We start from the raw sequence: 27754 nt of genomic DNA on the forward strand, positions 1-27754 counted from the left end.
CCACAATGGAAGCAGCTCTAGGTAAGCACAAGCCATGTAAACTACCCCCCTGGCATCTCAGTGAGGATGTTTCCTTGGATGCAGCCTCTACAAATGTGGCAGGAGAGCCCAGCAGAGTCCACTTTTGCCCTACCTGCTCCGGAGAGGTGAAGGGAGATGTTAAAATACTCTGGAGGATGGAGTAAATCCTATTTACACTAGTTGAACATATGGCCTTATATTTTTCTAGTTTACCCACAGCTTGTGTTCTGCACCCAATCAGGGAGCTGTTTTTCATATTTTAGGCATTAAATTGGATGAGCGTGTCTTGCCTGCCCAGTGAAATAGAGAATTGCCCATCCAAAATAAATCTTTTATTTTCAAGAATGACTCATTAGAATAACTTTGAATGGCACACATTAAAATGTTGTTGTTTAGCACAAATGAAAATTTAGATCCAATTATAGTTTTTATTTCATCCTCTTGCTAAAAATTTTTGCAACAGGTTTTAAAACTCACAGGAGCATAAAGTCCCCCCAAACCTGGAGTGTATAGAGTTACATTTCTGTTTTATAGATGTCTGTTTTACTGATTTCAATTTAAATACAGCAGCAGTTTTAATGCTGTCAGTGCAATCTTCTCATGCCCAATTTGCTTCCAGATCAGTGAAGCTAAATGTGCTTTAAAATGCATGAATCTTTATTTACTTTCTATGACAATAGCCTGTTAGATCCAGTAGTAGCTTTGTAAGTGCATTGCCTCATTGTAATTAACTTTTATGAGTTTAGTTGAAAAGAAATATAAACTTACATGCTTTGTGGCAATCCAGAAATTGATACAAGATAATGAGAAAAGCGGAATTGTTATACATAAAAAGAAAGACCCTATGATGATAAACTGTTCCAGAGATAAATTTGGTGCTTTATAAAGGTGCCAGGCGGATCATGGAGATAAGAAGTAAAATGAAGATAGGTAATATGTTTTCCACAGGCAGATTTAGCCTCATCTGAAAGGAATAACAGCACCAGATCCAGACATGGATCCATGTGAGACACAGCCACCCAGAGTCTTCCTTAGGAATGTTTACTCCCCTATTCTTATAATTTTAAAATCATGAGAAAGGATTTAACCAGAATTGCAGTCATTTTATCAAAAATGGGTAAATTTTAGTCCATGTCATTGTACGTACAGGTTTACCTGTGATAGCTTTTCACAGGGCCTGGATGCCCCTTTGCCAAACTCACCTGGGATCAGCTGGCTCAGGTCTCCCTCTCTCTCACAGTCTGTTGCCCATCTGGAGACAGATGCAGTTAAAATGTGCACCACCTCCCCAACCACACCTGGTGCTCCAGCAGCAGCATCTGCTCAGTGAGCAAGGGAGATGCCTGTGATCTGCCATTTGCTTCTGTTGATTTTTGTAAACATTGTGATTTCAAAAATAATAATAAAAAAAAAAAAAAAAAAAAAAAAAAAAAAAAAAAAACCAAAACGAAAAAAGAGAGAGGAAGAAAATGGAAAGGGAAAAAAAAATGGGAAAAAAGAGAGAGGAAGAGTAAATTCCACAGAATAGCAGAGCAGAAAGGATATAATGTTCATACTCTTTATGTGATTAATACAATAATATAGTAATTTCTTGCCTTAAGGGCTTAACCTGAGTGATGGCCATGTACCAAGACCTCACGAGCAGACTGCTGCATTTTTAGAACAGATGCAAGTAATGGGGCAACTCATCCTTTGAGCTCAAAAGCATAGAAAAAAATCATTGCCACTATGCAGGCCAATGCATATATAGACAGCTGCTTTACACCAGATGGAAAGAAACACAGAGAAGCAAGGTGAAATCTCTGAAAAGCATTTGGATTTACTGTAAGACAAATACATCAATGTAGTACATTATTTTGAATTATGAATATTTCCAGGATTGGGTCAATTAACTCAGGATTAACTCAACTTTTTCTTCTACTTCCTTTACCATCCATCTGTTGAATTGATATCATTAAATTCGACTCAGCAAATTATAATTTTAATGTCTCTCTCCAATTCACACGATACATCCCTTGTAATTCTGGTTCTAGAGTTGTCTAATATTCTTTAAATTATGCACAAATACCCTCGTAGGTTAGTTCACTTCCTTGAGACCTAACAGTAAGAATAGCATTAAGTTCCTACTTTGTGTTTCATCAACACATGCTGGGAAAGAGGCTCTGATGTGATTCATCTGCTTGCATGGAAATTAAATGGAAATTACATTGATGGAAGAGGGGCCACGCGCCAATTGCTCTGCCTTGCACTTATTTCCATGCTGCCTCCTTGATGGAATACAACCATTTCCTGAATGGACAACTGGCTGTTCTGCCAAAATTATCACTAAAGATGCTAATGAGATGAGGGGAATTTGTGCACGAGCCTGTCATGGAGCCTAGGCTGTGATTACCAACACGTGCTATATCAACATTTTGGTTTCATGCATTAGTTTCAGATATATATTCCCTTTTTCCAGCATCCTTGTTTTCTGCTTGTAGTAAGTTTTATTGTTGGAAAACTTCACCGTTCCTGCAGGCAGTTTGATAAGCACAGTGACAGCAGTGGGTTCAGTGAGTGAATCTCTCCTCCAAGATGCTGTCTTGCTTCCTAGATGAAAAGGGTTCAGGACTAGAAAGTTCAATGGGTAATATACAAACATGAAACGCCTGGTTCCTCTATCAGCTCTTAGGTATGAGATTTTATGGGCAAGGCAGGATGGTTGATAAGGTTCTGTTGATTCTTGGCTATTTTTTGGGTGGTTGATTTCTATTCCTGTTGACAGGTTGGCAGGAGGCTCACTCCTCCAGCTGTGCTGGAGTTATCGGGACAGACCAGTTGTTATTCTGACCAATACATTTCCATCTTCTGACGTATAATTTGTTTTTCAGTGTGTTTATTTTTGGTATGTTTGGGGTGTTTTGCTTGTCTTTATAAATGTCTATTTTCATCCCCAATCAGAGGCAGCAGCTGTATAGAAAGGTCTTGGTGTTGTTGAGATACGGAAATTGTGTGACAGGCTTTTACCTACCTATTTGGCACCCACTGGGATGCAGAAGGCTGTAAATGCGTGTCTGACACCCATGAATATTGATGGCTGGTTTTAGGAGGCAGCAGAGCTCTGCCCTTATGTTTACGCTTTAGTTCTGAATGTTCTGAAAAACAACTTCCGAGATGAAGTCCTTCAAATACACCTTTTATGTCTTACTTTATCTACTTTGTGTAATGATTTTTTCAAGCTTTTTCTAGTCCCTACTGGGATAGGTACCCCTTGTATCTTGGGAGTAGCTAGTTCTACTACAGCACTCATAATACTTATTTGTACTTGTTAAATTTATGACAGCACTTAGAATTGTAGAATTGTAGAATACCCTGAGATGAAAGGAATCAGTGAAATCCAACTCTTGTTCCCACACAGGACAGCCCCAAGAATTCCACCATGTTCCTTAGAGTGTTATCCAAAAACTTCTTGAACTCTGTCAGGCTTGGTGCTGTGACCACTCCCCTGGGGAGCCTGTTCCAGTGCCCCACCACCCTCTGGATGAAGAACCTTTTCCCAATATCCAACCCAAACTTCCCCTGACAACTTCAGACCCTTCCCTTGGGTCCTGTCACTGGTCACCAGTGCCTGCCCCTCTTCTTGCCCTCATGAGGAAGCTGCAGACCCCAATGAGGTCTTTCCTCAGTCTCCTCTTCTTGTGGCACCAAAACTGCCCCCAGCACTTGAGGTGAGGCCACACCAGCACAGAGCAGAGCAGGACAATCCCCTCCCTCCTCCAGCTGCTGATGCTGTGCCTGATGCACAGCTCTTATTTTATTATGTTTTGCTAGATTATTATGTTAACAGATTATTTTATTATTGTAGTTATCACCGGTTATGATTTGTAATCAAGTGCAAGATTACACTGTAATAATAGTATAACCACAATAATAAAATAATGCTGCACTTGATTACAAGGCAAAAGCAAGTCTATCAAAAAAACCAATGGTATAACTTAACTAAATATAATTTCTTTAGTTTCCTTTACCACCTCATGAGACCACTATAATTTTCTGGGTAATAGTATTCTTTCTAATATATCTGTACGCCCACGCTTCATTTATCCATGTTAAATTAAACTTCTACTTCATGTTAATGGAACTCACAATAGACCTACAATTTCTGCAGAACTCAAAGGAGTACAACTGGTGGTGGTGGTCATATGTAAGGTTTCACTTTGTCTCTGGTGTTACCCACCAGGAATATGGTCCACTTGCCACAAAATTGTTACGGGGAATGGGATCACCTCGTCCTACGCTGCTGTTTTCAACACAGACCTTCTCAGTATTCAAAACTGTGTATCTGCATGGTTTGGCAGAGAGGGACAGGAGGTCAGGCAGGATTGGTGTTGCTGCCTGTTTGTTTTCTTTTTGGCTGAGGGATGTCACCTTGAATTCCAGGATGTGAGGATGAAGGTGCATGTGTTAGCAGAGCCTAAGGTGTTTCTAAATCTTTGGATCTGTAAAGAAAGCTGTGCTCAGTTGGCTCTTACATGTCCTCATGCAACAGTTTGACAACAATTGGGCATTTTATAGGCTGTAAGTGTTACAGCAGGAAAGCACCATAATCTCAGGTTAAATCATATTCCACCTTCAGGTCTGTTATAGTAGACTCTGTTAGTAGTGAGAAGTTTTCACTCGTAACAACTTGTGCACAAAATGCTTACAATAATGCAGATCCTTAAGATTTTATCACGTGGTTTCACGAGTGGGGCTGTCACACTGAATAACAAGTTGGTTGCCCTGGGGTAAAGGGGTGATTTTGCACAGGTTGGTGGGGGTGTCTCAGCTCTGCCTGCAGGCACGGGGTGAGCGGGGGCAGAGGAGCTCCTGTGCTTCTCCAGGCAGACAGTGCAGCTCCAGCCACAGCCAGCCTTCCCAAACCCCTGCTGTCCCAGGGTTCCTTTGGGTTCTTGTGACAGAGTGTTCATGGCAAGGGGGCTGGGGACAAGCCGGTCTTCTCTGAGTATCACACCCTGATGGGAGGTTGGTTCCCAGGCAGTCTGAACGAAAAATCCTATGGGAGGGCCAGGAATTGAGTCTGAGCCGTAGCACTGGCTCCCCCTGGGCTGCAGGCAGAGTTATCCCACAGGCCTCAGCAGGTGGGAAAAGGGAGAAGCACTGCAGCAATGCCAAGGTGAAGGCTGCAAGCCTTCGTCCCTCCAGGGCTTAATGCAGAGACATCCCCAGGCCGTGATTCTGTGCATACTCCCTGCAGAGACTTTCCATGAAACATGAACCTTTAACATTTGTACTTTCTTGCCATGGTGGAAGTGGAACAGATCCCAGCAGGGGCTCTCTGCTCACACACCCATGTCCTGCGGGTGTCTGGGCTGTCCAGGAAAGCTTCCTGTGCTACTGAGAGAAATGAGTTTCCTAGCAGGCACCAGGCTATCCAGTTTATCAGCCAATAAAGCTTCCAGACCTAGTCCTGCTGTGGAAAATTATTTTTCAGGCCCATGAAAGGAGCCTCCCGGGTTCTCATGGTATGCCAAAATGAGGAAACATCCAAGTGTTCTAGGGTAACAAGGGGAAGAAGTGGGGAAGGACAGCTGGGTAATTAAGGTTGACTTCAGACTTTGAAACATTGTGCTGGAAGATAGAGGCTACTGAAATATTATTTTTCAAGTATTGTGCACAATTTGAGAAAAGCTCAACTAGTTAAGTAATGTGGTCTAGTTTTGCTGCACTTGTTTGCTTTCTCTCATTTCTACATCCTATTCCTCAGTTAAGAGACAGTTAACAGCAAAAATTCTCTTAAGTGTTAGTCTGGGTCACACCACAAGAATCCAAGTGGATAATTGTACGTTTCTGGGTACAAACTGGGTGTGATTTGCATTCTTGCATGGTTCAGCATGTTGTTCCTAAAGAGTATGGAACTAATTAGCAATATATGCATTCTCTAGATTGCTATTAGAGTTATTTAATTAAATATCTTGTTTACATACTGGATGAATTCTCCTCCACTCCTTTTTCAGGGGATGTCAGTAATTATTCATTGTGCTGCTTTTTAATTGGGGCAGGTTGCACGTGCACAAATTACTATGCTGAGTTGGCACATGGTGGCCATCAAACTCCTAAAGAAGTGGTACTTGCTCACACGTTCAGAGATTTCCTTGGGATTACTGCTTATGTAACAGTGTTCATTAGCAAAGTATTCCCTTGAGAAAGGCACTGAAGGTGCTGTTCCACCCCCTTTCAGACTCCCACAGTGAAAATTTCCAGTGTTATGAACCCCAGTCTGACATTTCTGCTGCAATGAAAAGTGTGTCTGTTCTTGGTCAGGAGTGGTTTGGGCAGGGTGGCAGCAATGCTTTGAGAGTGGGAGGTGTGCGTCTAAAGTATGCAGTGACAGAGGGACAGTAGATGGCCCTCAAGGATGAGGACCAGAATTTCTAGGCTTCTTAGCAACCCCCAAATAATTGCTTTTCTCAGTGGCTCCTGTGGAGCACCCTCACACTGGCATTTCTACCTGTATAGCCATGAAGAATCAGAGATGCATGTTGGTTTGGAGGAAGCTAAATAGGGAATGTGTTTTGCAAGTCCTCTGCTCTGAGAAATATGAGAAATGGAAATAAACATCTGTAGGCATGACCAAAATATAGCTCATTTCCCTTGGCTGAAGTGGTTTCTTGCCTTTACCAGTTTCACCAACTGCTTGTACTGGCTTTTGACCTCTTCAGACAAGCAAACTGTGACTCACAGTGGCATGAAGTGCAGCCAGACCATTAACCCACTGTCCCTAAGAAATCAGCAGAGCTGATTCACTGAACTGCTTCGATACCCCTAAATTCACCAAAGCACTTGAGCGTGGGTTGCACTTTGCTTTGGCACAGGAGTGGTGCAGGTGTAGAGATGTGCTGAATGAGGCACAAAACAATGAAAAACTGGGGAAAAAATACTGATGGGACGTGCCAGGTATAACAGACTAACCAGACTCCTGAAAACATCTGCATCTGTCTGCTCAAAGTTAACACTTGGCAGAAGCTGGTTTAGAGTAAATAAGTGAGTTCTTATTAAACTGGCCATTTTCCTGGAATATTGAGTACAACTGTTGGCTGGTTAAAGATGACAGACCTGTGTTCTCTGAATGTGGAACCCTTTATATCAAATGAAAGAAATCCTTATCGTATCTCTTTCTGAAATCAGACATTTTATCAGAATTCAGAGGCCAGTTTGTTCAGCTGCATTGCCGGGGGGAGCCTGAACTGAGAAAGAGGATTAATCCCAGGTAGGCTCCCAGAGAGCTGTCAGGATAGCACAGGCATCTGAATTGCCACTGAGTTATGCTGAAATAAAACCAAATACCTAAAAAAATGCCTTCTGTATGGTTTTTTGTCCTCTCACTAGCCCAAAGCCAATCCTAGGATCAAGACATAATCTACATTTACAAGCTCTGGGTTCAAGCAGATGACTTCCAGCTCAGCAGCCAGCTGTAATTGAATAATGCCACATCACTTTTGGTTTGGAATTATAGTTTCCTCAAATGATCTGTATGTTTTGGCAGCAATTTCTTGTGATAATGGATCTTTTTCAATTTCATCAGAACTAGGGAAAACCACCTGTTATTGTCACATGCCTGTGCACTTTGTTATGAAACAGCTTTTTGGAAAATATTTATATGTTTACATTTAGAAGGTATTAGTGTGAGGTCTGTGTTTGCTCATAGACTTACTTTCCAGTGGGGTGTTCCTTCAACTGTTGTTTCATCAGCTGTTTAAATAAGTGGTGGAAGCTGATCCATAACTGGCATGAAGGAAATTAAAGGAGAGGCCACTGTCCTGATGCTGTGGTGACAGACAGGACATCACTAAAAAGAAAATGTTTACTGCTGTGAATATTTTGTTAGTCTGTGGTTTCATTTAGATAAAGTGCTATGAAGAACTTGTATCTCAGAGTTGTGTGAAGAGATCATATCTCTGTTGGAATCAAAATGCTGAAAGGACCCCTTTATAAGAACTTAGTGATACAATTCAATTAATTGTACCATTGCTCCCCTAACTGTCCATATCACTCAACATAAAAATTCCAGATGCTGCTAAAGATGCTTAAGCTGTGAGCAGAGAACATTATTGAGCCTAGAAAATTTTCCTCTGGCTCCAAATATAATTTTAGTCTCCACCAATAAATGAAAAGATGAATGTAACATATGGATTGCTGGAATGACAGATCGCACCAGAATAATTTTGTAGTTCTCTAGCAGAAGAGATGCTGCCTTTGGGATGCTAACAGGGTTATCTGTATTTTCCTCTTAGCAAATGTCCCATTTTATTAGCAGGGTTTTTTAAGTATATTAAATAAGCCAGTAAAAAGCTGGCTCCTTGCATTTAAAATATTACTTAAAAGATATTCAAGCAACCTTTCCCCAGATCAGATAATTATATCTGTCCTAGCTTTTTCTTATACTTCCTGTCAAGGCCTCAAGTCAATACTGGATAGAAAGGAAAATCTCACAACAGCATAATGAGTGTAGTTGTTTAATTTGCAGCAAAGGGCAGTCACATCAATTAATCACTGTAACTTGTGAGAAAAGATGCAAAAGACCTTTGGAGGCCCATTCAGCTTGTCTGGGGTTTCCCTCAGTGGTGAGGGGTTTCCGAAGGAGACCACGCTGTTCCATGCCCACTGCCTGCTGCTCCCTGCCCCACTTGTGCCATGCTGACAGCTCCCAGAGGGGAAAAACTAACAGCTCCAAGGAAATCCAAAGCTCAGGAATGGTGTCGTGGCCCAGCTGGGTGTGATCAGTGGCACAGACTCCAAAGTGACTCCTGTGTGTGGTGTTGCACCGAGGCAAAGCAGCATCTTCTCCTCACAGAGGTTGGAGTCAAGCGTAGGATACCAGCAGGGGTCCCTCCAACACTGCGTCTGGACACGGGGTCACCTCCTTTTCTTGATGGTCTCTTCCATCCTCTCATCCATCCCATAACCTGAGAGCCCACCCTCTGCTGAGCACCTCCTGGAACTCTCAAGTCTTTTTGAACGAGCAGCATTCAAGAATACAGTCCTGCTCTAAAATTCGTCATCATTCTTTGTGTGTAGATTATGTCTCTGTGCTTGGCTGTGCTAGAATATGTTCTATTTAAGGGATTCAGAGAGCATTAGGATAGCCTTTTTGTCCTCTAGAAAATGCAGGCTAGAAACTTAATTTCTCATGTAACCCAGTGCCCAGGAGTTCAATATGTTGGAAAAAACATTAAATTCCACTATATCGATGATAAAATCAAACAGCATTGGCAGTGCTGCCCTTGAGACCAGCTGTTCCTCTAGCCAGGAGGCTTGGCTGCACGTGCTTGGGCCCTTCTGTGGATGTGCTGACAACCACTGAGGACTGCAGGGGGTCAACCAAGACATCCTGTACTTCTAGGGCATGATGGAGTTTTTCAGCACCCTTGGTTGTGTGACTCTCAGGCTGATACAGAGTCATTTGTCCATGTAAATCTGAAGAAAATAAACTAGCAGAAAAGAGATAACATAGCCTGAAATACCACATCAGGAAGAGTAAAGCTAAGAAATTCTTTATTTCCTAGATAAGAGAGAGAGAGAAGAGAATAATTTAAATTCTTTCGTTCCCTTGGGAATAATGCAATGCAGTAATGTTAAAACTGTGTGTAATTGCTTTCTATTTTTGTAAAGGCTGTGGCAGCCATGAAACTTTAAAGTGAACACTGGAAATTCTGGTTAGTATAAAATGCTTCAGTTGCATCAGTGGTGGAGTGGTGGTAAAAAGACTTTTAGCAGTGGGCAAGGGTAGGCTTTATTCCACAGCACACAACAGTGTTTTGAAACCTTTTCCAAATTCATGCTCGTGGTTAAAAAAGAGACAATTGATGCAGCTTACTGCGAGTTTCCCATTAATAACTCCTGAAGCTACAGGGATGAATTTTACATAATTCTTTGCTTTATTGTGGTGTTAGCAGGTATTTTGTTGCTATTATTCCAGATTTGTCCTAGGTGTTACACTACATGTTCCCAGGAGATATACTGGAGCAGATTGCATTATAGTACCTAATTTGTACAATCAACAGACATTTTTTAATTATTATTTTTTTTCCAGTTCAGTCATTCTCCTACAATCTGGAGCAATTCTGTTTTACCATTTGACATAATTAATTTTGATTCCGTTTGATGTGTTTTGGATTATTCAGTCATCTCCTGCTACAGCGTCTGGTAATTTTGACTCTCATGCAGTGAAGAGTACAACACCATAATAACAGTGTTAAGCAACACTTTTAACCCACATGCATTAAACCTCTAACAAAAGCAATCCAATTTCATAGCTGCCATCTTTCCTGATGGAAAGCACAAAACATGTAAGGAATCTCTTATCCGACAGGAAATTATCTACACACAAAGATGCTCTGTGACTTTGCCAAAACGCCTCTGAGTTTCTGTATTTTGTTGCCAACACTTTGTGTTCATCTCAGCTGTTCAGTGACACACAGGAACTGTGGTTTGCTTTTTCATCCCAGGGCAGGAGATGAAATCCCACCTAGGGACCATGACTCCTGGTTAAATATGAGTGTTTGTTCCATGTGTCCTGGGAAGAACTCTGATTCCATGCGATGCTACTCAGCATTGGAGGCTGAAGTAAATATTCTGCAGAAGTTTCCTGCCTGGATTTTGTACACTGTGTTTTATTCTGACCAGAGCCAGAAGCCAACACTGATCTAAAAGTAATATCGTTGCTCTGTGCTTTTCTCTGCGAATTTGTCCAGTGTAAACTTCTGGCATTCACAAAATGTCTGGAGGCAAAAAGCCCTGCAGTTTGATTACATGCCGGGTAAAGAAATACAAACTTCTGTTCTGATCTGCTGGATTCATCTAATTCCCTTCAGCATTCTCCTATCTGGCCTACCAGCCAGTGCATTAAATATATGATTTTAAGGGCACAGATTATTTCAAGGTAAAAATCAGAGTTTCTTACAAAGAATTTGGGTTTTGCTTACCCAGGTGTTTAGCACTGTTTCGTTCTTTCTGGAGCCAAATTTGGACTGAAATACTTGATTTCTGTTGGAAATACAATTGCTACATCTTAGAAGTGCTGGGGTCCAAGAATTCACTTCACTCAGTCATCTGCTCTTCTAAATATATGGTAATTGCTATTCTTTGTCTGTGAAATGAGAGAAAATAGACCAAATTAGAGAACTGTTACGTTCTGCAGATAGAGTGTTTCTAAGGATAAGATTGCTTTGAAGGTATAACATCATTAACAGAATATTTTTTTAATCCTTTTTTGCATCTTGGCACAGTCACAGGGCACATTTCCTATGTTTCCTATTTATTCAAAACAGAGTTAGAATAAATCTGTTTTTCATTTTTTATGAATTCCTGGCTTCGTAGGCTGTGTAGGTGTTTTTCAAGCGCACACACCATTCTTACTTAAAAATAATTACATTTTGAGATAGAGTATGTATTATGCCCTTCCTATCAAGGTACAGTGATGTGTTACAAGCTGCCATTCTACAAATTTCTGGAGTGACGTTTTGTTATTGCAGATCATTTTAGGAAACTTCCTGAGAAAGTAAAACGTCTCCTCCTATAACTGGCTTTTCAGCTAGAAGCGTAACAGAGGGCCCTGGGACAGCAAAAACTAAAAGGATTAGGCTTTAGGAGAGCTCTTGTATCACCTTTATCTTCAAAAACATCCTGACAGGTTGCCTGGGCAGTAACCCTGGGCAGTGTTACCTGGATCTGCTGGTTCCTGCAGTGCCAGGGCTGACAGCAGGTGACACCTCCTTGCCTCACACCGTGGGCGTGAATATTTACTGTTGCTTTTGCTTCTCCTGGTTTTTTTGGTTGCAGTGCTGTGCCTGGTTCACATCAATAGCAGAAGTCGTTCCAGGGGGACACGGGAAGCATTTGGGTAGCTCAAAAGAAGAAGTAAGAGAGGCTATTCATCATTCAATAATGCTGAAAAGGTGGTTGCTGTAGAAACCTCTCCCAGGTCTAGCAAATGTCAGGAATAAGATCGTACCCACCGCAGTGCCATGGATCAGATTGGAGATGCTCCCACGCACAGGAAGCCTGGAGGTCTGGCATCTCTTTCTGGAGACACTGGAGATTTCCTGCCTGTCTGTGTGATGTGGGGAGTAGCCATCCATGTCACTGTTCCCCCGTGCAGAGGCTGCTGCACAGTCATGATCACCCTGCACACATCCCCAGGGATCTCTTCCTCCTTCAGGACACACTCAGGGGCTTTGTGCTCGTGGCTCATTTCAGCCTGTAGCAGAAAGCTGGCTCTGGCAATGCAGAGGAGAAGTAGTGAGGTATAAAATGTGCTGAATGTACTTTAGCACGGGCTGGCAGCAAGAGCCTGAGGCTGTGCAGGGAGTACGCTGCCACTTGTAGGATTTCAGGCTTGTTCTTCCCTGGGGCATTCACTGAGGCATCATTAAAGACCCAGCAAATCTGAGGTGTGCTTAGCTGGAGCTCTGAGCTCAGTTGCAGGCTGATGGCAATGATGTCCTAAGCAATTGCAATGTGTGAACATGAGCAGGAGGTGAAGTTTGATTGTAGTGTCATAAAGGGGCTGAGTCATAATTTAACCAAGCTCAATTCATTTGTACAGCAGAGCTGTCTTTTTAAATAAAGATGCTCCAGCCACAAAGTGCTTTACTTATTTCCCTTCACTAGGGACCTCTTAAATGCTTGTTGCTGTGGAGTTCAGTCCACTTACAGTCCTTTTAGTAGAAGTGGTGCAAACTTGCTGACATGAATGGCTTATGTACCCAGAGCTGGGGTCTTGTGTGGGTTTGGTGAGTACTTAGCACTTCATCTGTGGGTTTCCTGGTAAAATGAACTAATGTGTCCATCTCGTTCCACTGTGCTCTTTGTGAAAGGTTCCTAGGCTTCTGTGGGACATTTCATAATAATTTACTCTGGTTCAGTTCATCTCAGGCTTCTGCATAAAGGTATCCTGGGTCTCTCTTGGCTGGGTAATTTGTTTCAAAATATGATTTCTGAGACTAATGTTTCATCTTTTCCATTCAAGATCAGTGGGATGGAGCTGCACCATTCTTAATATAACATTGATTCTGCAGAGTGGTGATTCTGATCCTTGGGGTAAACTTCAAGATTGCTTTAGATATCCACGTTCTGAATGAAGACACAAGAATATCTCATTATTCAACTATTATGAAGTCTCTCGTGTTTTCAGCTGCTATAGATACTCTTGATTTTTTTTCCCTAAGAAGCCCAGAGCTTGGCAGGGCTCTGTTATTGATCTCACACAATCCATTCTGGGCATTGACATGGGGGTATCATTCACAAATCAATTTTTTCCTGAGTTTTAATTTAAATACAACTGCCCCTTGAGGATCTTTCTGGGTCACTGTTGCTCTCGAGCTGTACTTCAGCACTGAATGAACAGTTTAATAAGTGCAGGCACCCAAATGAGCTGCGTGCCAGCTGCTGTCAGACTATCTAGACTGTTCTGTTTGCTGGCACACTTGTTTCTGTAAAGAATAACACTCTGCTCTGTCTACCTTCAAAAGAGCTTTCAAATTTCAGCCACTCAATCCCAGCTGCTCTGTAAGGAGGCAAGTGTTCCTCTGCCTGGGGAGAAAAGGTGGAGTAGTGTCGTGTAGCTGTGTTAGGCTGTGCAGAAGAACTGTCTGCTGCCTTTCTCCTCAGCAGACAGGAACTGAGATGTACAGATCAAGGGAGCCTCAGAAAGGATCTGAGTGAAGTTAATGCCACAAAGGGCTTTGCAACCCATGAAAAGAACGTGATGAGGCAGTAACAGAGGAATGTAATATTTGATTTTCTAAAGATATGGTGGAAAGGTTAAGGGAGAGGTCACTTGAGGGCATTGCCCTTTAGGTACTGCTCACAGAAATCAGATGTGTGGGAACTGGCCGCGGGTTTATGGAGTGTCCAGAGCCAGGGACTGCCTGTGGAGAGGTCCCGTGAGAGGTTTCTTGTCCCCTCCTCATGCACGTCCCCCTTACCGGTGTCGCAGAGTTAAAACACCCCGACGGTTTCCCAGAAATGACGGCCTAGCTCCCCAAATCATTTCCCTTTCCTTTTTTCCTTTCATTTCTTTTCTCTCTATGTTTCAGATTATGCTTGGCCTTTGCCTAAACAGTTGTGCCCTATATGGATTTCCCTAGATGTGCTCTTTTCAACTGCATCTATTATGCATCTCTGTGCCATCTCTCTTGATCGGTACGTAGCAATACGCAATCCCATTGAGCACAGCCGCTTCAATTCCCGCACCAAGGCCATTATGAAAATTGCTGCAGTTTGGACCATATCCATAGGTAAGCAATGTGGCTCACGATCTTAAACTGTGTCTGAATGAATGATAGTGTTACTCCAATTTTCGTTTAGGGTTGGGCTTTTTTTTTTTTGGTTTTTTTTTTTTTGGTTTGTTTTTTTTTTATTAAGAGGATGCTCAAATTAATTTACCTGGCCTGCATGCCTGAATACAATAACCGATTACCGGGAAAATAGAAGCCTTTCCTTGCAGCTGGTCAGTGACCAAAACAAGCTGTCATTTTTCAGAGCACCACCACCACCACCACGACCACATTCCATTCGCTGCCGTGCACGTATCAATATGCCGAGATAACAACAGTAACACAGACAAACGGTGCTTGTAAAACTGCTGCGTAAACAAAGCAGAAAACAGCGTTAGCAAAGGCTCTGGGAGGAAAACCCAGCCAGCACAAACTGCGCTGCAGTCGCCGCAGTTAAACCCTCTCAAGTTTTGGTAATGGTTTAAGTGAAGCAGCACGGAATTGAAGGCAGGCTATCAGCAAGGTATTTACTGCTCTTGCGCAGCCTTTATAGCCTGTATTGTGCTCTGCCGCAGCTGGATTGCTGCTAGTACTGAGCTAGCAAGTTTGAAATCATAGTAAATGAGGAGCAGGCACAAAAGGAGACACGTTTGTATCACTCTGATAAAAAGTAATAAATAAAGCAGCAGTAAAATAGGAAGAAAAGGCAAAATGATACCGAGATGGCTTTGTAATATCAGGAATTATGTGAAGAAAAACAGGTTTTTCGGAACTCTTTCATTGTGCTTTAGGAAAGAGACATTTGAGGCAGGGTCAGAATTGCATGACCATTTCCATCTGTTGTATTGCCTTCTGTGCTTGAGTAAAATGCAATCTTACAAAGATTTAACATTTAATTTTTATTTTATAAAGCGTTCCTTGCTATCAGTGCTGTACTGCAAGGAAAAGCATGTTTCAGGTGCTTGAATTTCTCTTGAGTTTTAGCCTGCTTTAGAAGTGGAATATGATACTGGTTGTATGGGTGCTGCAGGGACCATTTTTTGGGGAAGCTTGCCCTGGAAAAATGCTATGTAAAAGAGCAAAAAAATATTGGGGGAAATATACGTTCTCTCCTCACGTATATAATGTCTATTAAAAACAAATTTTCATGTGTCACAAGCCTGCTTCATTTCCTCTAGGTAATACAATCCACAGTGAAATTGGATTAATCAATTCCTTTAAGATTTTTTTTTATATTATTATTCTTTTAAACTCTCTGTGCTGTCTATTTGGCATGGGAAAGAGAGCTGCTGAATTCAGCACATGAGCTGTGAACCACTTCACATGTGGGATGCTTGGGCTCGATTTGCAGGGAAAGTCCAGGATCAACACAGAATTCCATGTTCCCCTGTAAGGCAGAGGGAGCAGCTGACAGACATCCCCCCCAGCAGAGATGTATAAATCCATCAGCAGCATTAAGTAGTACATTGCAAAATCTCATCAATAAGGCTTCTGTTTCCATTTTTGGAGCTAACTTGCAGATTTCTGCCTGTGCTCTCTCAGATGTTGCAGACACACCCTTAGAAACTCTGGCTAGTGCTGGAGGTGGCTGCCTGTGTTAGTGCCTTGAGGACCAAGCTGTGGTTTGGACAATGGGTCCAAGGGATGAAGTACTTCATGCATGGTTTACTCAGTAAGCAGACTTGTAAGAGAATATGGTGCCTGACCAAACAGATGTAAAGACTGCCATAGACCCATCTGTTCCTGGAGTTATTTGGTGGGGATTGGGTTCATGATGATGGAAAATAGGCACATTATGGACTCTACTGTACCCTGGAGAAAAAAGAACTTAAGCCAGGCTAGGTAAGGTGACTTTGTGTTGCTGTAGAGTCCCAACACCTCACCCCTGCCCAGCTTTCTCAGGAGATGTTTAACAACTATGCATTTATGATAGGATGTGAAACTGGTTGAAATAATGAAGGCTAAAAGACATAGCTTGGAAAGAAGATTGAATGGCACTTTTCTTTTGTGAGCACATAGTTTGTCAGCCCTCCATAAGGCAATGGATGTTGCAGTTATTCCCCAGCATCCAAAAATCTTCAGGAAGAAGCTGTGAGCAGTTGCTCAGTGAGGTGTCTGCAGTGCACAAAGCTTTTAGCACTTCCCTCCCCAGGTTGGGGAGACACATTGCAGCTGTACCTGTGTGCCCTCCTGTGTTGGGATCACAGCTGGGAGAGTGTAAAGCATGTCTAGGGCTTGTTTAGGTTTTGTTGGTTCTCTTTGATGCAGACAAGCTGGCCCAGGAGAGTCTTTGGCTGCATCCCTTTTTCTGAAGATGCAGGCAGAATCAATAATTCCCTGAGAGACTGTTCAGGACACTGAAATGTGGTTGGATTTCCACCCTCCCCAGTGCATGTGATAGGGTTCACTCATTTACTCAGGCTTTCTCTAGGAGGTTGCATTAAATGGAGAAAGAAAAGTACTTTTGGTATGTATCTGTCTTATTTTAGCATAAGTATGTTTACTTCATAAATGGATTTAGAAATGTGACAGACACAGGAATAAACTGAGCATGGAATGAAAGAGAACTTACAAAAAGTGCGTTGTTGCTGTTTTCTGGTTCCTAACTAGGAAAGGCCTGATGAAATCCCATGCTATTTTCAAGAGGATGAAATAGGTTAAGTAAATCCTCACTTCAGTGTTAAGTATCACAAAAGAATTTGTGCATTTTTGCGTGTGATTAAGGAGCAAATTCGAAGCAGCACTTAAGTGCAGGATGGTCAGTTTGCATAAACACTGCTTCAGCTGAAGAGACTTGGAAATGCATTCCATGTAAAGAATCCTGAATTCAGTTTCTGAATCAGAATTCAGAATAAGAAGGGAAAAGCATGTAATTTATCTTAATTTGGTTGCTTTTGCATTCCATTTTTCTGAAATGTTAATGCTGGCAGCAAAATTTAAAAGAGGTTCTTTGCTCATTGAGCTACAAATTTGGCAAGTTGCACAAGCCTAAACCTATGATTAGGTTTTTAAGCAGGGGAACATAACAGAGTCCTCTGGTCTGTTGACAATTTCTTTATGAATGGGTCTTTTCCAAGTCCTCTTTGTTCCAGATTTAAGTACATCACAGCCAGTTGTCCTGTGCTTTAGCAAATGTAACTTGAGCAAGACTTTTGTGCTCAGTTAGAGAAAAAGTGGGTGCTGTGGAGGGCTGGGCTTGTAAAAATGAGTTTTGTGATAGATAGCACTGTGCTGAGGCTGGAAATAGAAATGTAGGCAACAGAAATATCGAAAATCAATTTTAGGCGTGAGCCTGCTGGTGGAATCTTGGCATTGTTTCAAGATTTCAGACTTTGCACAGTTTCAAAGTTTTCACAACTAACACGTGGACTTGACCATCCCACAGGATTCCCTCTGTCCTGCTCTGAGGAGGGTGGCTTTGGGCCACTCTGGCAGTGAGTGGAGACCCCCCTGCAGTGCTCAGGAGGAGTGATGAGGAACTACTCAAACCCTAAGTGCACACCATGTCATACAGGAGAGAGTGTTAACTGGGTAATATTAAATGAAACAAAATATGTGGAGATGCACACACATTGCCTCTGATATGAAAATAAGTAAACTGTTTTAATTCTGAGGTTTCTTGTGGTCCAGCTGTATGCCTGCTAGCACAGAAGAGTTTTTCCTCTGCTTCCCAGTAAGTTCAAGGTTTGGTCATTTACTAGAGAGCGCCGAAATTACACATGCTACCAATTTTCCAGCTCACAGTTTTACATCCTTAGTAACAAGGTAAATTCAATTTACTTGATAAGTGACTGAGATGAGGCCATCCTTTAAATTCTGCTCTTTGTATCAGTGCCATAAGCAGACCCCACATGTCTTTTTTTGTGTGTTTGAAAACATTTTCATTCTTTCTCTGACTCACTAACGATATGATAATTCTGATTTCAGGTAGGTACTGAGGGTTTTGTGTATAAAATAAACTATTAATGTTTAAAAAGAAATTCACATCCCCATTTAATTTTCATACTACTACATTGTTTTATTGAGGTGATCTATTTATAGAAGTATGAAAGACGTGCTGTGAGGATCAGTAAATGCTCATCTCAGACTAAGTGGTCTTATGTCTAACTGTTTTGTTTCTGCCCTGGGTGTTCTCTCACACAGCTGAGCAGCCTCATGCATGAAAGCTGTCCTAATGATGTCCTTAAAGAGCCTCCAGGTACAAATCAAGCCTTCTCCTGCCTCACTGGAGATAATCCTCAGTTTGAGGAATGTGCTTGGAGTGGCACCACTGATGCAAAAGGAGTTGTAGTCTCCTTACAGACTAGGAGCAGGTTGTGCGTGGAGGTAAAGGGTGACTGGAGTAACTCATGTAGCCTCCCTTGGGTCATGGTTTCAGAGCATGTTTAGGGTTGTGATTTGCATTTCTGCCCATCATTGTGTCTCTCAGATCAGTGACTTTCTCAGCCAGGCATTTCCATGGCACATGTGCTGATGAGAAGTGTTTGCTCCCGAGCACCCTCAGTTCCCTGCCGGGCGGTAGCTGAGGGACTGCGTCTTGGGACAGGAACACACACACACAGAAATTTCTTTCCAGGCTTCAGGCCCTGCTTAGCACACAAACCTTTGGACATGTGCCATGACAAAAAAAAAAGGCAAAACCACTGCTAACGAGGAAGGCAGTAAATGAAAAGTCAAAATGTGTTCCTGGGGCTTCGCTCAAACCTGTCCCACCACACAGACGGGCTCTGTCTGTGGTCAAATGTACCATTGGAAAGATGTGGCTGAGCAAACCAAGAGAAGTAATTTAGCAAAGTGGAAGGGCAGGTGGGAAAATAATTTATTTCTTCTGTCCTATAGTGGTTTTTTGCTGTTTTTCCATCTGGGTTGTTCAGTGCTCTCCCAAGGCTTAAGTAAAGGTCAACAGCTTGTTCAGGCACAGTCAGTAATGACATTCATCTGTTTGCAGTTGTGCTTGCTGTGGGCAGGGAGATCCTTCAAAGTTTAGCCCCTTTATATTTGACTTTAAACCAATACAAGGCAGGCACCGTTGCTTTATTAGAATGGTTACAAAAAACTAGACCTAATCCAGCCCTGAAGGCACCTTGTTGCAACATTAGCAATGAAAGACATTAATGGTTGGAACACTTCAGCACATTCTTTGATTTTCATCCGAAGAGCTTTGCTTCCTGACTCCAGTGCCTTTTTTTACACAGTGCAAGTCAGGAGGCTGTTGGGGTTTACTACTCCCTGTCTGAATCAGGCACTTTGTGAGACACTTCTGTTAAGAAACCAAACAGATTTGTTTTAGTTTAAATACAAAGTTTATTTTTGGTTTATATTTGTTTAAATATGAGGTTAAAGATATGTATTTGAACATGCAGTGTTTCCCAGTGTTCTTGAGTTTGCAGTGTAGACTGCATCTGTGTCAGCCATAGGCTTGTTTGGCACACAGATTTCTCTCTGCTTTTTTCTTTTAAATTGTCTGTAAGCACCAGGAGGATGGCACTGAGGTCCAAAGTCCACTTGCATCATGAGATCCCTGTTTTCTTTAGTGAGGTGGTTGTCCCTGGAGGAAATATCTTCTTGTAGGAAGATATTCTTAGTGGAAATAACCATCAAAGACCACATCTCTTCAGTAATCTCTATCAATCTCATGGGCTTTCATTGCAGAAAACAAGGTATTAAACACAAAACCTGTATTGTTTTTAATTTAAGTCTAAATCCTGGGAATGTCAAATTGGACTTTTTAACCAGCTTTTTCTCTGCAGCGAGTACAGGTTTTACAAACATGTATTTCTAGTCATTTGGGTTTTGTTTTATTAATGGAGAATCTGTAAAGAGCATCTGTTGCTCTGTGTCCACAGCATCATCTCAGCCCCATTTGGTGAATTGTTCTGCTGGCTTGAGGACATCTTTAAAGCTGACAAGAAGCAGTTAGGACAACAGTTGTAATTGGATTTGTAATCCAGGGGATCTCTCTCTGTCTTGCTTCCTGCTGCTCTGCCAGACAGAAGCTAAAAGAGGAGATAGGAAGAAAAAAATCACATCCATTTTCTGTGGTGTGGTAAAAAGGGATATCCTGCTCAAGCTGCTGCCTGGCAGAAGGTGCACAGAGCTCCCAGTATTGAGTCTAGCAGGGTCCTGGTTCTTGGCTCACTGGCTGGTGGTGGCTGTTGTCTCTTCTTGCTGGTGCAAAACCAGTTGCCCTGGGCACTGCTCAAATACCAAACAAGAGGACCAAGTTTGCTCTGAAGAGCAAAGTGTGATATGGAATAAGCTTGCAAAACTTTCACAATGCAAGTTTCTGGAGCAGCCCTGCCTCTCTTGGGGAATTTGCTGCCAGCTTAGTTAGAAAGTTATTTGATACAACTGGAAAATATGTCCGAGGCTGGAGAACTCAGCTCACTGAATCAGCCTGAAGTCTACTGATGAAGAGTGTGTTGGGCAAAAACTCATGAAATGCTCTGCACTGGGGCTCAGAGAGCTGTGCAGGAGAAAGGCTGTGGGCAGCAGTTGGCTTCAGAGCCTCTTGCCTGATTAGACACTCACCCTCACTGGTGTAGTGAGTTTGGCATTCTCTGACCAACTGACCTTAGTTCTTAAGTTATGAACATCTAAAACTACTTTGTTCGTACTGTGGGTTGCTTGAGTCAAGTGAAGCTGGATGCCTTCTCCATCCTGTTCTAACAGCTGAGCTCGAATCAGGCAGGCATTTGTGCCCAGGCACCATGGAATGCTTGGTGGTAAGCACAGCATGGGCTGAGCAATGTACCCCTGAAACCAGGGCCAGGGTGTGAGCTGTGTCTGCAAGCAGGTATTGTTGCATTTGGGATTGTGGCAGCAGCATTTTTGCAGTAATCCCCCATGAAGGAAGCCCTTCTGAGGTGTCTGAGACCTTCCACAGTCACTTCTCACTTACTGGGGGGGTGTCAAGTTAGTTCCTGTTGCCCAGGGTGTGCCCAGTCTTAGTTCCCTTTCAGGCTCAATTGTGCAGTGGATCAGTGGTAAATCATGTATTAAAGAATGAGTTACAAAGGAGAAGTGTGAGGTGAAAGAAAGCACTGGAGATGAGGGCAGTGCTACCCATTCAGCAGTGCTGGATGCTGGCTGACAGCTGAATCAAAGTGTGTTGGCAGCTTATCTGAGGGCATGTTTCTTCCTGTTGCTGCTTTCCTCCTCCTGCTGTCATCAATGCTGAGGTATCTCATGCTCATGCAGAGTTTTAGGCTGCCATCAGTGCTCTTGATTTGTGTATTCATCATATCCCAGAACCAGGTTATTCTTCCCATATGTACTTTATGGGTGTCACATAAATTCCACTTTATATGTAAAGATATCCCAAAGCCTCATCTGATTTCCCTTGGCTAAAGCAATAACAGTAAACTAAATGATGACTACTTCATGAATGAACTTGTATTCGTTTTGGAGTATTTCAAAGGGTGGGTGTTATAGAGGTCACTAAAGCATAAAATTATTCATGCAAATGTAATCCCAGTGTAATGCCATTGATTTCATTCAGATTTCATCTTTGTGTAGAGACTGCTTTACCAGTATCCAAGTTCCACCATTTCCCAGATGTCTGTGGTTTGATGGAGCCAAGGCATTAGAATGGTGTCTTTAATGATGATTTAATGATTAAATCCCATGATTTAATGGTTTGATGGGATGAAGGGTTTTGCGGTCACAGGGATTTGGCACAGGAGAGGTAACAGGGGTTAACATACTGAAAAGGAGACAACTGCCTTGCCAAGGGTAAACTGATAAACACTGGCATGTACAGGGAGAGAAGAGCAAATCTTAGAACTAATGTCTGAGCTAAGGAGACACATGGTAGAATCACAGAAGGCATTTATAACCGTTACTTTTCAGAAGAAATTCTTTCACTAGTTTACTGGCACATGGTAATTTTATGGTAATGACAAACTGCAGATGAATTCTCCAGAATCCTGGAAAACACTTAGCTGGAGTGGGAAAAATGCCCTGGTTAATCTCTTTAGCATGTTACTTTTCCCATTTAGAAATTCTGGGTTCCACAGGATTAGCTCTGTGACCTGTGCTATTCACAGTAACTCCAAAAAAACCCTAATCCAGGCCCACCAGTGGCTTCAGTGTGGATTATTTCTTGGGTGAAGGAGCTAAGGAAGGGCATGGCCAGCCCCACAGACGTGTCTGAGGAGTGGGTGCTCCATGACAGCCAGGTGGCCAGAGGGGAGAACAGAAGACACTCTATTGCTCTCTAACTGCTTGGATATGCAGGTTTTTTTCCTTTCTTAAAAAGGAGAGAAAAGAACTTAAAAAGAAATGGAGAAAGATAATCAAAGGCATAGAATGAGTTTGGTATGAGGACAGAGAGTGAACAGAACTGTATTCTTCAGTTCCAAAAGAGATGTCAGACAAGAGAGATGATAACAGGTCTATAAAATCACTGAGAAGGTGGAAAAGGTGACCAGAAAGTGATTATTTGCTGTTTCTCACAGTAGAGGAACTTATGGGAATCAAAGGAAATTGTCAGGTAGCAAACATAAAATGAGCAAGAATTACTTTGTTCACATGACAAACAGGTGGGTTGGGGAACTGAAGGCCACTGAGAATTGTGCAGTCAGAAACGAGATCAAGGATTCATGGAAAATAAATCTCTGAAAAGCCGTTTTAAAAATGAGATATGGACGCAAATTCTTGGTTTGGAATTTTTTAAGCTATTACACTTAGAGCTGTCCCCTTTTGTATCATGGCCCTAAATTTCTGGCACCTGTCAAAGATATGAGACAAGAATAGATAAACCTATGATGGCCTAACTAGAACAGGCCCACCACATCTTTTCCAGGTTCTCCTGTACACACAGGATGTAATATTCCAGCATATATTGTTGATTTTGGAAATATTTCGTGTCTGTCCTGGTGTTGGACTGAGCTTCACAGATCAAGGGACAAAGTTTGGATCTCAGAACACACAAAAAATATTGGATTTTGATCTTGCAGAGACCATTGTCTGCTTGCACTGAGGGAGTCCATAAGAACCCAGAAAGGCAGGAGTTTTGCTTCCATGTGCCTGTGAGGACATGGCAAGAGTGGCAATTTTTTAATCACTATTATTTTAATTTCTTAAAGAAACTTGCTTTTAAATCTTCATAGCTGTAATTCTTTTGGATTTTGAAAATTTTTCTCTGTAAAATTTGCTCCACTCTACCCTGTGTCAGTGATTTCAAAAACCCCCCAGACTGGTATGGAGTGGCCAGCTGGGCACAGAGCAGGGTAGTGACTGCCTTTTCTCCACCTAGAAATTGCAATTAATGCTAGAAAAATAACTCCATATAGGAGTTGGGCTGCATTCACTGAGTCAACTGTGGAGCACAGCAAAACTGCTGCTGTTCCCAGAGGAGGGTGTCATTCCCTTTGAACTGTGCTCCCAGGAGTGTTGTTTAATGAGGTTTTCCCTTCCCCTTGAAAGCAGTAACTTCCCTTTCAAAAAGCTTTAGGCAGTGTGATCTGAATGCACGCAGGGCCTGCATCATCTCTGCTGCCTCTTTGGAGCCCTGTCCATCCATCCAGGTGACAGTCTCTTTTTTGGTTTCATTTTTCTAGGGTTGTCTATGCCTATTCCGGTCATTGGTTTGCAGGATGACTCCAGAGTGTTTGTAAACGGGACCTGTGTCCTCAACGATGAGAACTTCATCCTCATTGGATCCTTCATGGCTTTCTTCATCCCTCTCATCATCATGGTGATCACGTATTGCCTGACCGTCCAGGTGCTGCAGAGACAGGCGACGGTGTTCATGTGTGGAGAGGTGCCCAAGCAGAGGAGGAGCAGTGTGAACTGCCTCAAGAAGGAAAACAACACAGAGAACATTTCAATGCTTCACAATCACGAGGGGGCATCTCACTTGAACTCCCCTGTAAATAAGGAGGCAGTGCTTTTCAGGAAAGGAACTATGCAGTCCATCAACAACGAGCGAAGAGCCTCCAAGGTCCTGGGCATCGTCTTCTTTTTGTTCCTCATCATGTGGTGCCCGTTTTTCATCACTAATGTCATGTCTGTCCTTTGCAAGGAAGCCTGCGACAAAGACCTCTTGAGTGAACTGCTTGATGTGTTTGTTTGGGTGGGGTATGTTTGCTCGGGGGTTAATCCCCTGGTGTACACACTCTTCAACAAAACCTACCGCAGGGCTTTTTCCAATTACATCCGCTGCCAATACAGGCCCGGCAAAAAATCAGCGCTGCGGCAGAATCAGTGTCTGAATGTTGCTTCAACAGCTTTGTACGGGAAAGATCTGACTTTAACTAGTTATCGAAATGGCAATGAATTCAACAGCATGGAACTAGAAGCTGAGGAGGGCCTGGAACTGCAACCAGGGACTTCGGAGCTCTCCATAAACAGCTGTAATGTTGTAAGCGAAAGAGTGAGCTGTGTGTAAGGGTGACTCACGCAGCCTTTTGCTACGGTGTATCTGTAGCCAAAATACATTGTGTAAAAATGTAAGTGTCGCTCAAAGGACAATGTAAATATTGCATTCTGAACAAAGCTTTTTTTTTTTAAAGAAAAAAAAGAGTTGTCTTTCCAGTCCAGTACTTAAAATCATATATATTAATATACTGCAGTGAAGTTTAAGGTTCTATATTTACTGTTACTAATAGATCAGAACTATTAGTTACTCTGCATATGTCATGGACAAAATGTTTGAATTCTTCTTCCAGTGCATGAACAAAAATGCTGAATATTTATCTCAGGTGGAATTTGCTGGAGTCCAGAATGGCACGTTAATAGTTATATATCAAATACATGCTATTAGACTTGGTCAGTATAACTTTCTTTTTCAAGTTGACAGTAAATATATACTTTAAATCCTCACCCCTATTTGTGCCGTGTAAAGACTTTACAGAAACCTGGCAGAAAGACACCACAAGAGCGTAGTGGCCGTGCAGGCACCTGGCCAGACATGTCCTGTGTCTTGCTGCCATACTGGGTCAATCTTGCACTTCAGGGGTCCTCTGCTAAATTTTGGCTCCCTCTCCAACCCTGCTGTTTTCTTTCCATTGCACAGGAGGCTCTGGCTCCCCTAGGGAAGGTAGGGAATGCAGTTCTGGTGTGGTTCTGCAGTCCTGGCTGGGATCACTTGCAGACTTGGAGAAGAAGCATGAGAGACAAAGTTCTCTATTTCCACTGTTCTATAAATGGAAGGCCTCAGATTCGTAAAAAGCCCTCCTTTGGTCTTTCAGACACCCATGAGGTCTGGGATGGAGCAGGCTGTGCTCAGTGCACTGCCTTCACACGCTGCTGGAGGATCAGGGGCTTTGGCTGACCTGCAGAAGAGCACTCTGGCTTTGGAAGAGCCAGATCTTTGGCCCTCGGGGTCCTCACATCTAGCTATTCTTTAGCTTGCTAGCATTGACTTTCATTTTTCAGCATCCTGGGACTCACAGTGCTGGTGGTAGAACACTGCTTTTGGTGTAGAGCAGAGACTGCTCTGTGTGTGGTGCTGGCCAGGGTCAAGCTGTGAGGAGCAGGATGGACCTGCCTGGGGGTGCTGGGGGAGAGGCACAAGTGAAGGTCCCTGCTCCTGCCTCAGGACGGGGTGGGCAGAGCTGAGCAGAGCATGTGATTGGAATCATTTGCTGGTGGCAGGGTTCAAAAGCAAATGATGACCAGGGACAGGAAGGAAGCAGACCTGGAGCTAGTCTACAGGGAATATTAATCTGGATTAATTTTTAAATTCGAAATATTCCATTTTACTCCCAAAGTAATTTATGGTGTATCATATTAACACCACTTATATCTTTAATGAAAGCATCCACATTGGGATGGAATGCAGTTTAAGTAATCTGCTTTTAATACACACCAGGTACAATTTGAATTAATTTTCCTCTGCGTTCTTGAGTACACAAACTCCCCAAGGCACCGTGTCTTTCTGGCACTGTGCCTCTGGGGTGATGCCTCTTATGCAAAATTTCCTTGTGTGGAGTATTGTCTAATGCCAGATATCACCCATAAGGTTTTTATATCTTCATTAACTACTACACAGATGCTGCAGTGCCCATCTAACATGGATGCATTTAGCATCACTGACAGCCTCTGGCTATGATAATCATCAGAACAGAGAACATTACACTGGGCATGGTTAAATCGCATTTTATTAACATGAATTGCTTGTACTCTAAGCTTGCTGTGTTCATTCCATTAAAATTACCTTCTAGAAGAAACAGAAAATTCTGCTAATGCTTTAGGTAACTGCTGTTGCACTGCTGTGTGCAGCAACAACCTTGCTGAGGCCACTACTAAAACACAACACAGGAGTTGTCTCTGCTGCTGGCTTGACCCCAGACCGATGTGTTGAAGATGGTCCTCTTTTCTCCCTCATCCCCTCCTGGGAATAATCCATAGTACTTCCATGCAGGCAGACAAGGTATCCCAGTGCAGAGGTATCCTAAGCCTCTGCTGCTTGAAGAAGGCAGCAGAGATGCTCCATGTGCCAGCCTGCAGATACCAGCATGGGTTGAATGCTCTGGAGTCTGCTTGCCTCTCCAAAAGCGTCAGGTAATCAGTAGGAAAAGGACTGGCCAGAGGCACAAACTTGGTCCTTCAGTGACTTCTCCTTACCCTGAGTCAGATTTCATTATCTCAAACAGTACAGAAAAATCAGAACCGTCACATTGCTTTTTAAGTTGGGTTTTTTTTCCTTTAGTGAATTTATAGCACACCTTTTCCAAACATGTATATGTGTGTATGTATATATATGTGTGAGTTTGTACTTATATATATACACATATATATATTTAAGAGCCAACCACAGACTTTGAAAGCATTTAGCAATAAGTTGAATTACAGTAGCTTCTAGCATGTGTAAATAATGAGTGAATAACTCATTTTCACAGCATCCCTGAGCTCAGTATAAGTCTACACACAGGCCTTGTCTTTGCATAGGAGCCTTCATGTCTTACCCTTGTCGGTTCTGTTGTATGGGCAAAAAAGGGAACCTGCTATATTTGGATGCAAAAAATGGGAACTGAACAGAGAATTTTCAGAATTTTTATAAATGTTTTTAAAAAATTCAGCACCAGAACTGTAAATATGTCAACACAGCTGGACCCATTCTGATGTACAGCCCTTGTTTGGATGAACAGCCAAGGGTGCTGCCTGACAGCGCCTCGTGTTCTCTCCCAGCCAGTGGGTGACAACATTTTTGTGAATGTTTATATACTGTCACGTACCCAACTTTCTTTGGGTCATTCACATCAGGGTTTTGTGATGCTGCTATTAATTTATTAAAGAAAGTTTGTTGGTTTAATCATTCTTAATTTTTTTTTCTCCATGGTCTATCAGAAAATAAATAAACGAATGTGCCCTCTCTTTCTTTCCTCTGTCCCCAGTTAAAATATGTCCTCACCAAAAAAACAAGCAAGCAACAAAAAACAAGGATAAGGATGTACACCTGAAGTATGGCCCACAGATGCTGAATCTCAGAAATCACTGTCAGCAGATATCCCAACATTTCCAACCCC

The 27754-nt window shown here is 42.4% G+C and overlaps 1 protein-coding gene across 7 annotated transcripts in view; it reads left to right on the forward strand.

Moving 5' to 3' along the window:
• The window catches only part of LOC135421353 (5-hydroxytryptamine receptor 2A-like), a 205863-nt gene extending 178323 nt beyond the window's left edge, over positions 1 to 27540 (forward strand). For 6 of the 7 annotated variants that reach the window (XM_064669716.1, XM_064669713.1, XM_064669715.1 and 3 more), the window contains 2 exons: positions 14100 to 14300; positions 23843 to 27540. In XM_064669716.1, the coding sequence (XP_064525786.1) occupies positions 14100 to 14300; positions 23843 to 24672 (1031 nt within the window). In that variant the 3' untranslated portion in view covers positions 24673 to 27540. The remainder of the gene's footprint in view (positions 1 to 14099; positions 14301 to 23842) is intronic. The other variant, XM_064669719.1, reaches the window with a different exon arrangement.
• The last annotated feature ends 214 nt before the right edge of the window (positions 27541 to 27754 follow it).

This window comes from Pseudopipra pipra, chromosome 13, assembly GCF_036250125.1.
Source record: "Pseudopipra pipra isolate bDixPip1 chromosome 13, bDixPip1.hap1, whole genome shotgun sequence".
NCBI lineage: Eukaryota > Metazoa > Chordata > Aves > Passeriformes > Pipridae > Pseudopipra > Pseudopipra pipra.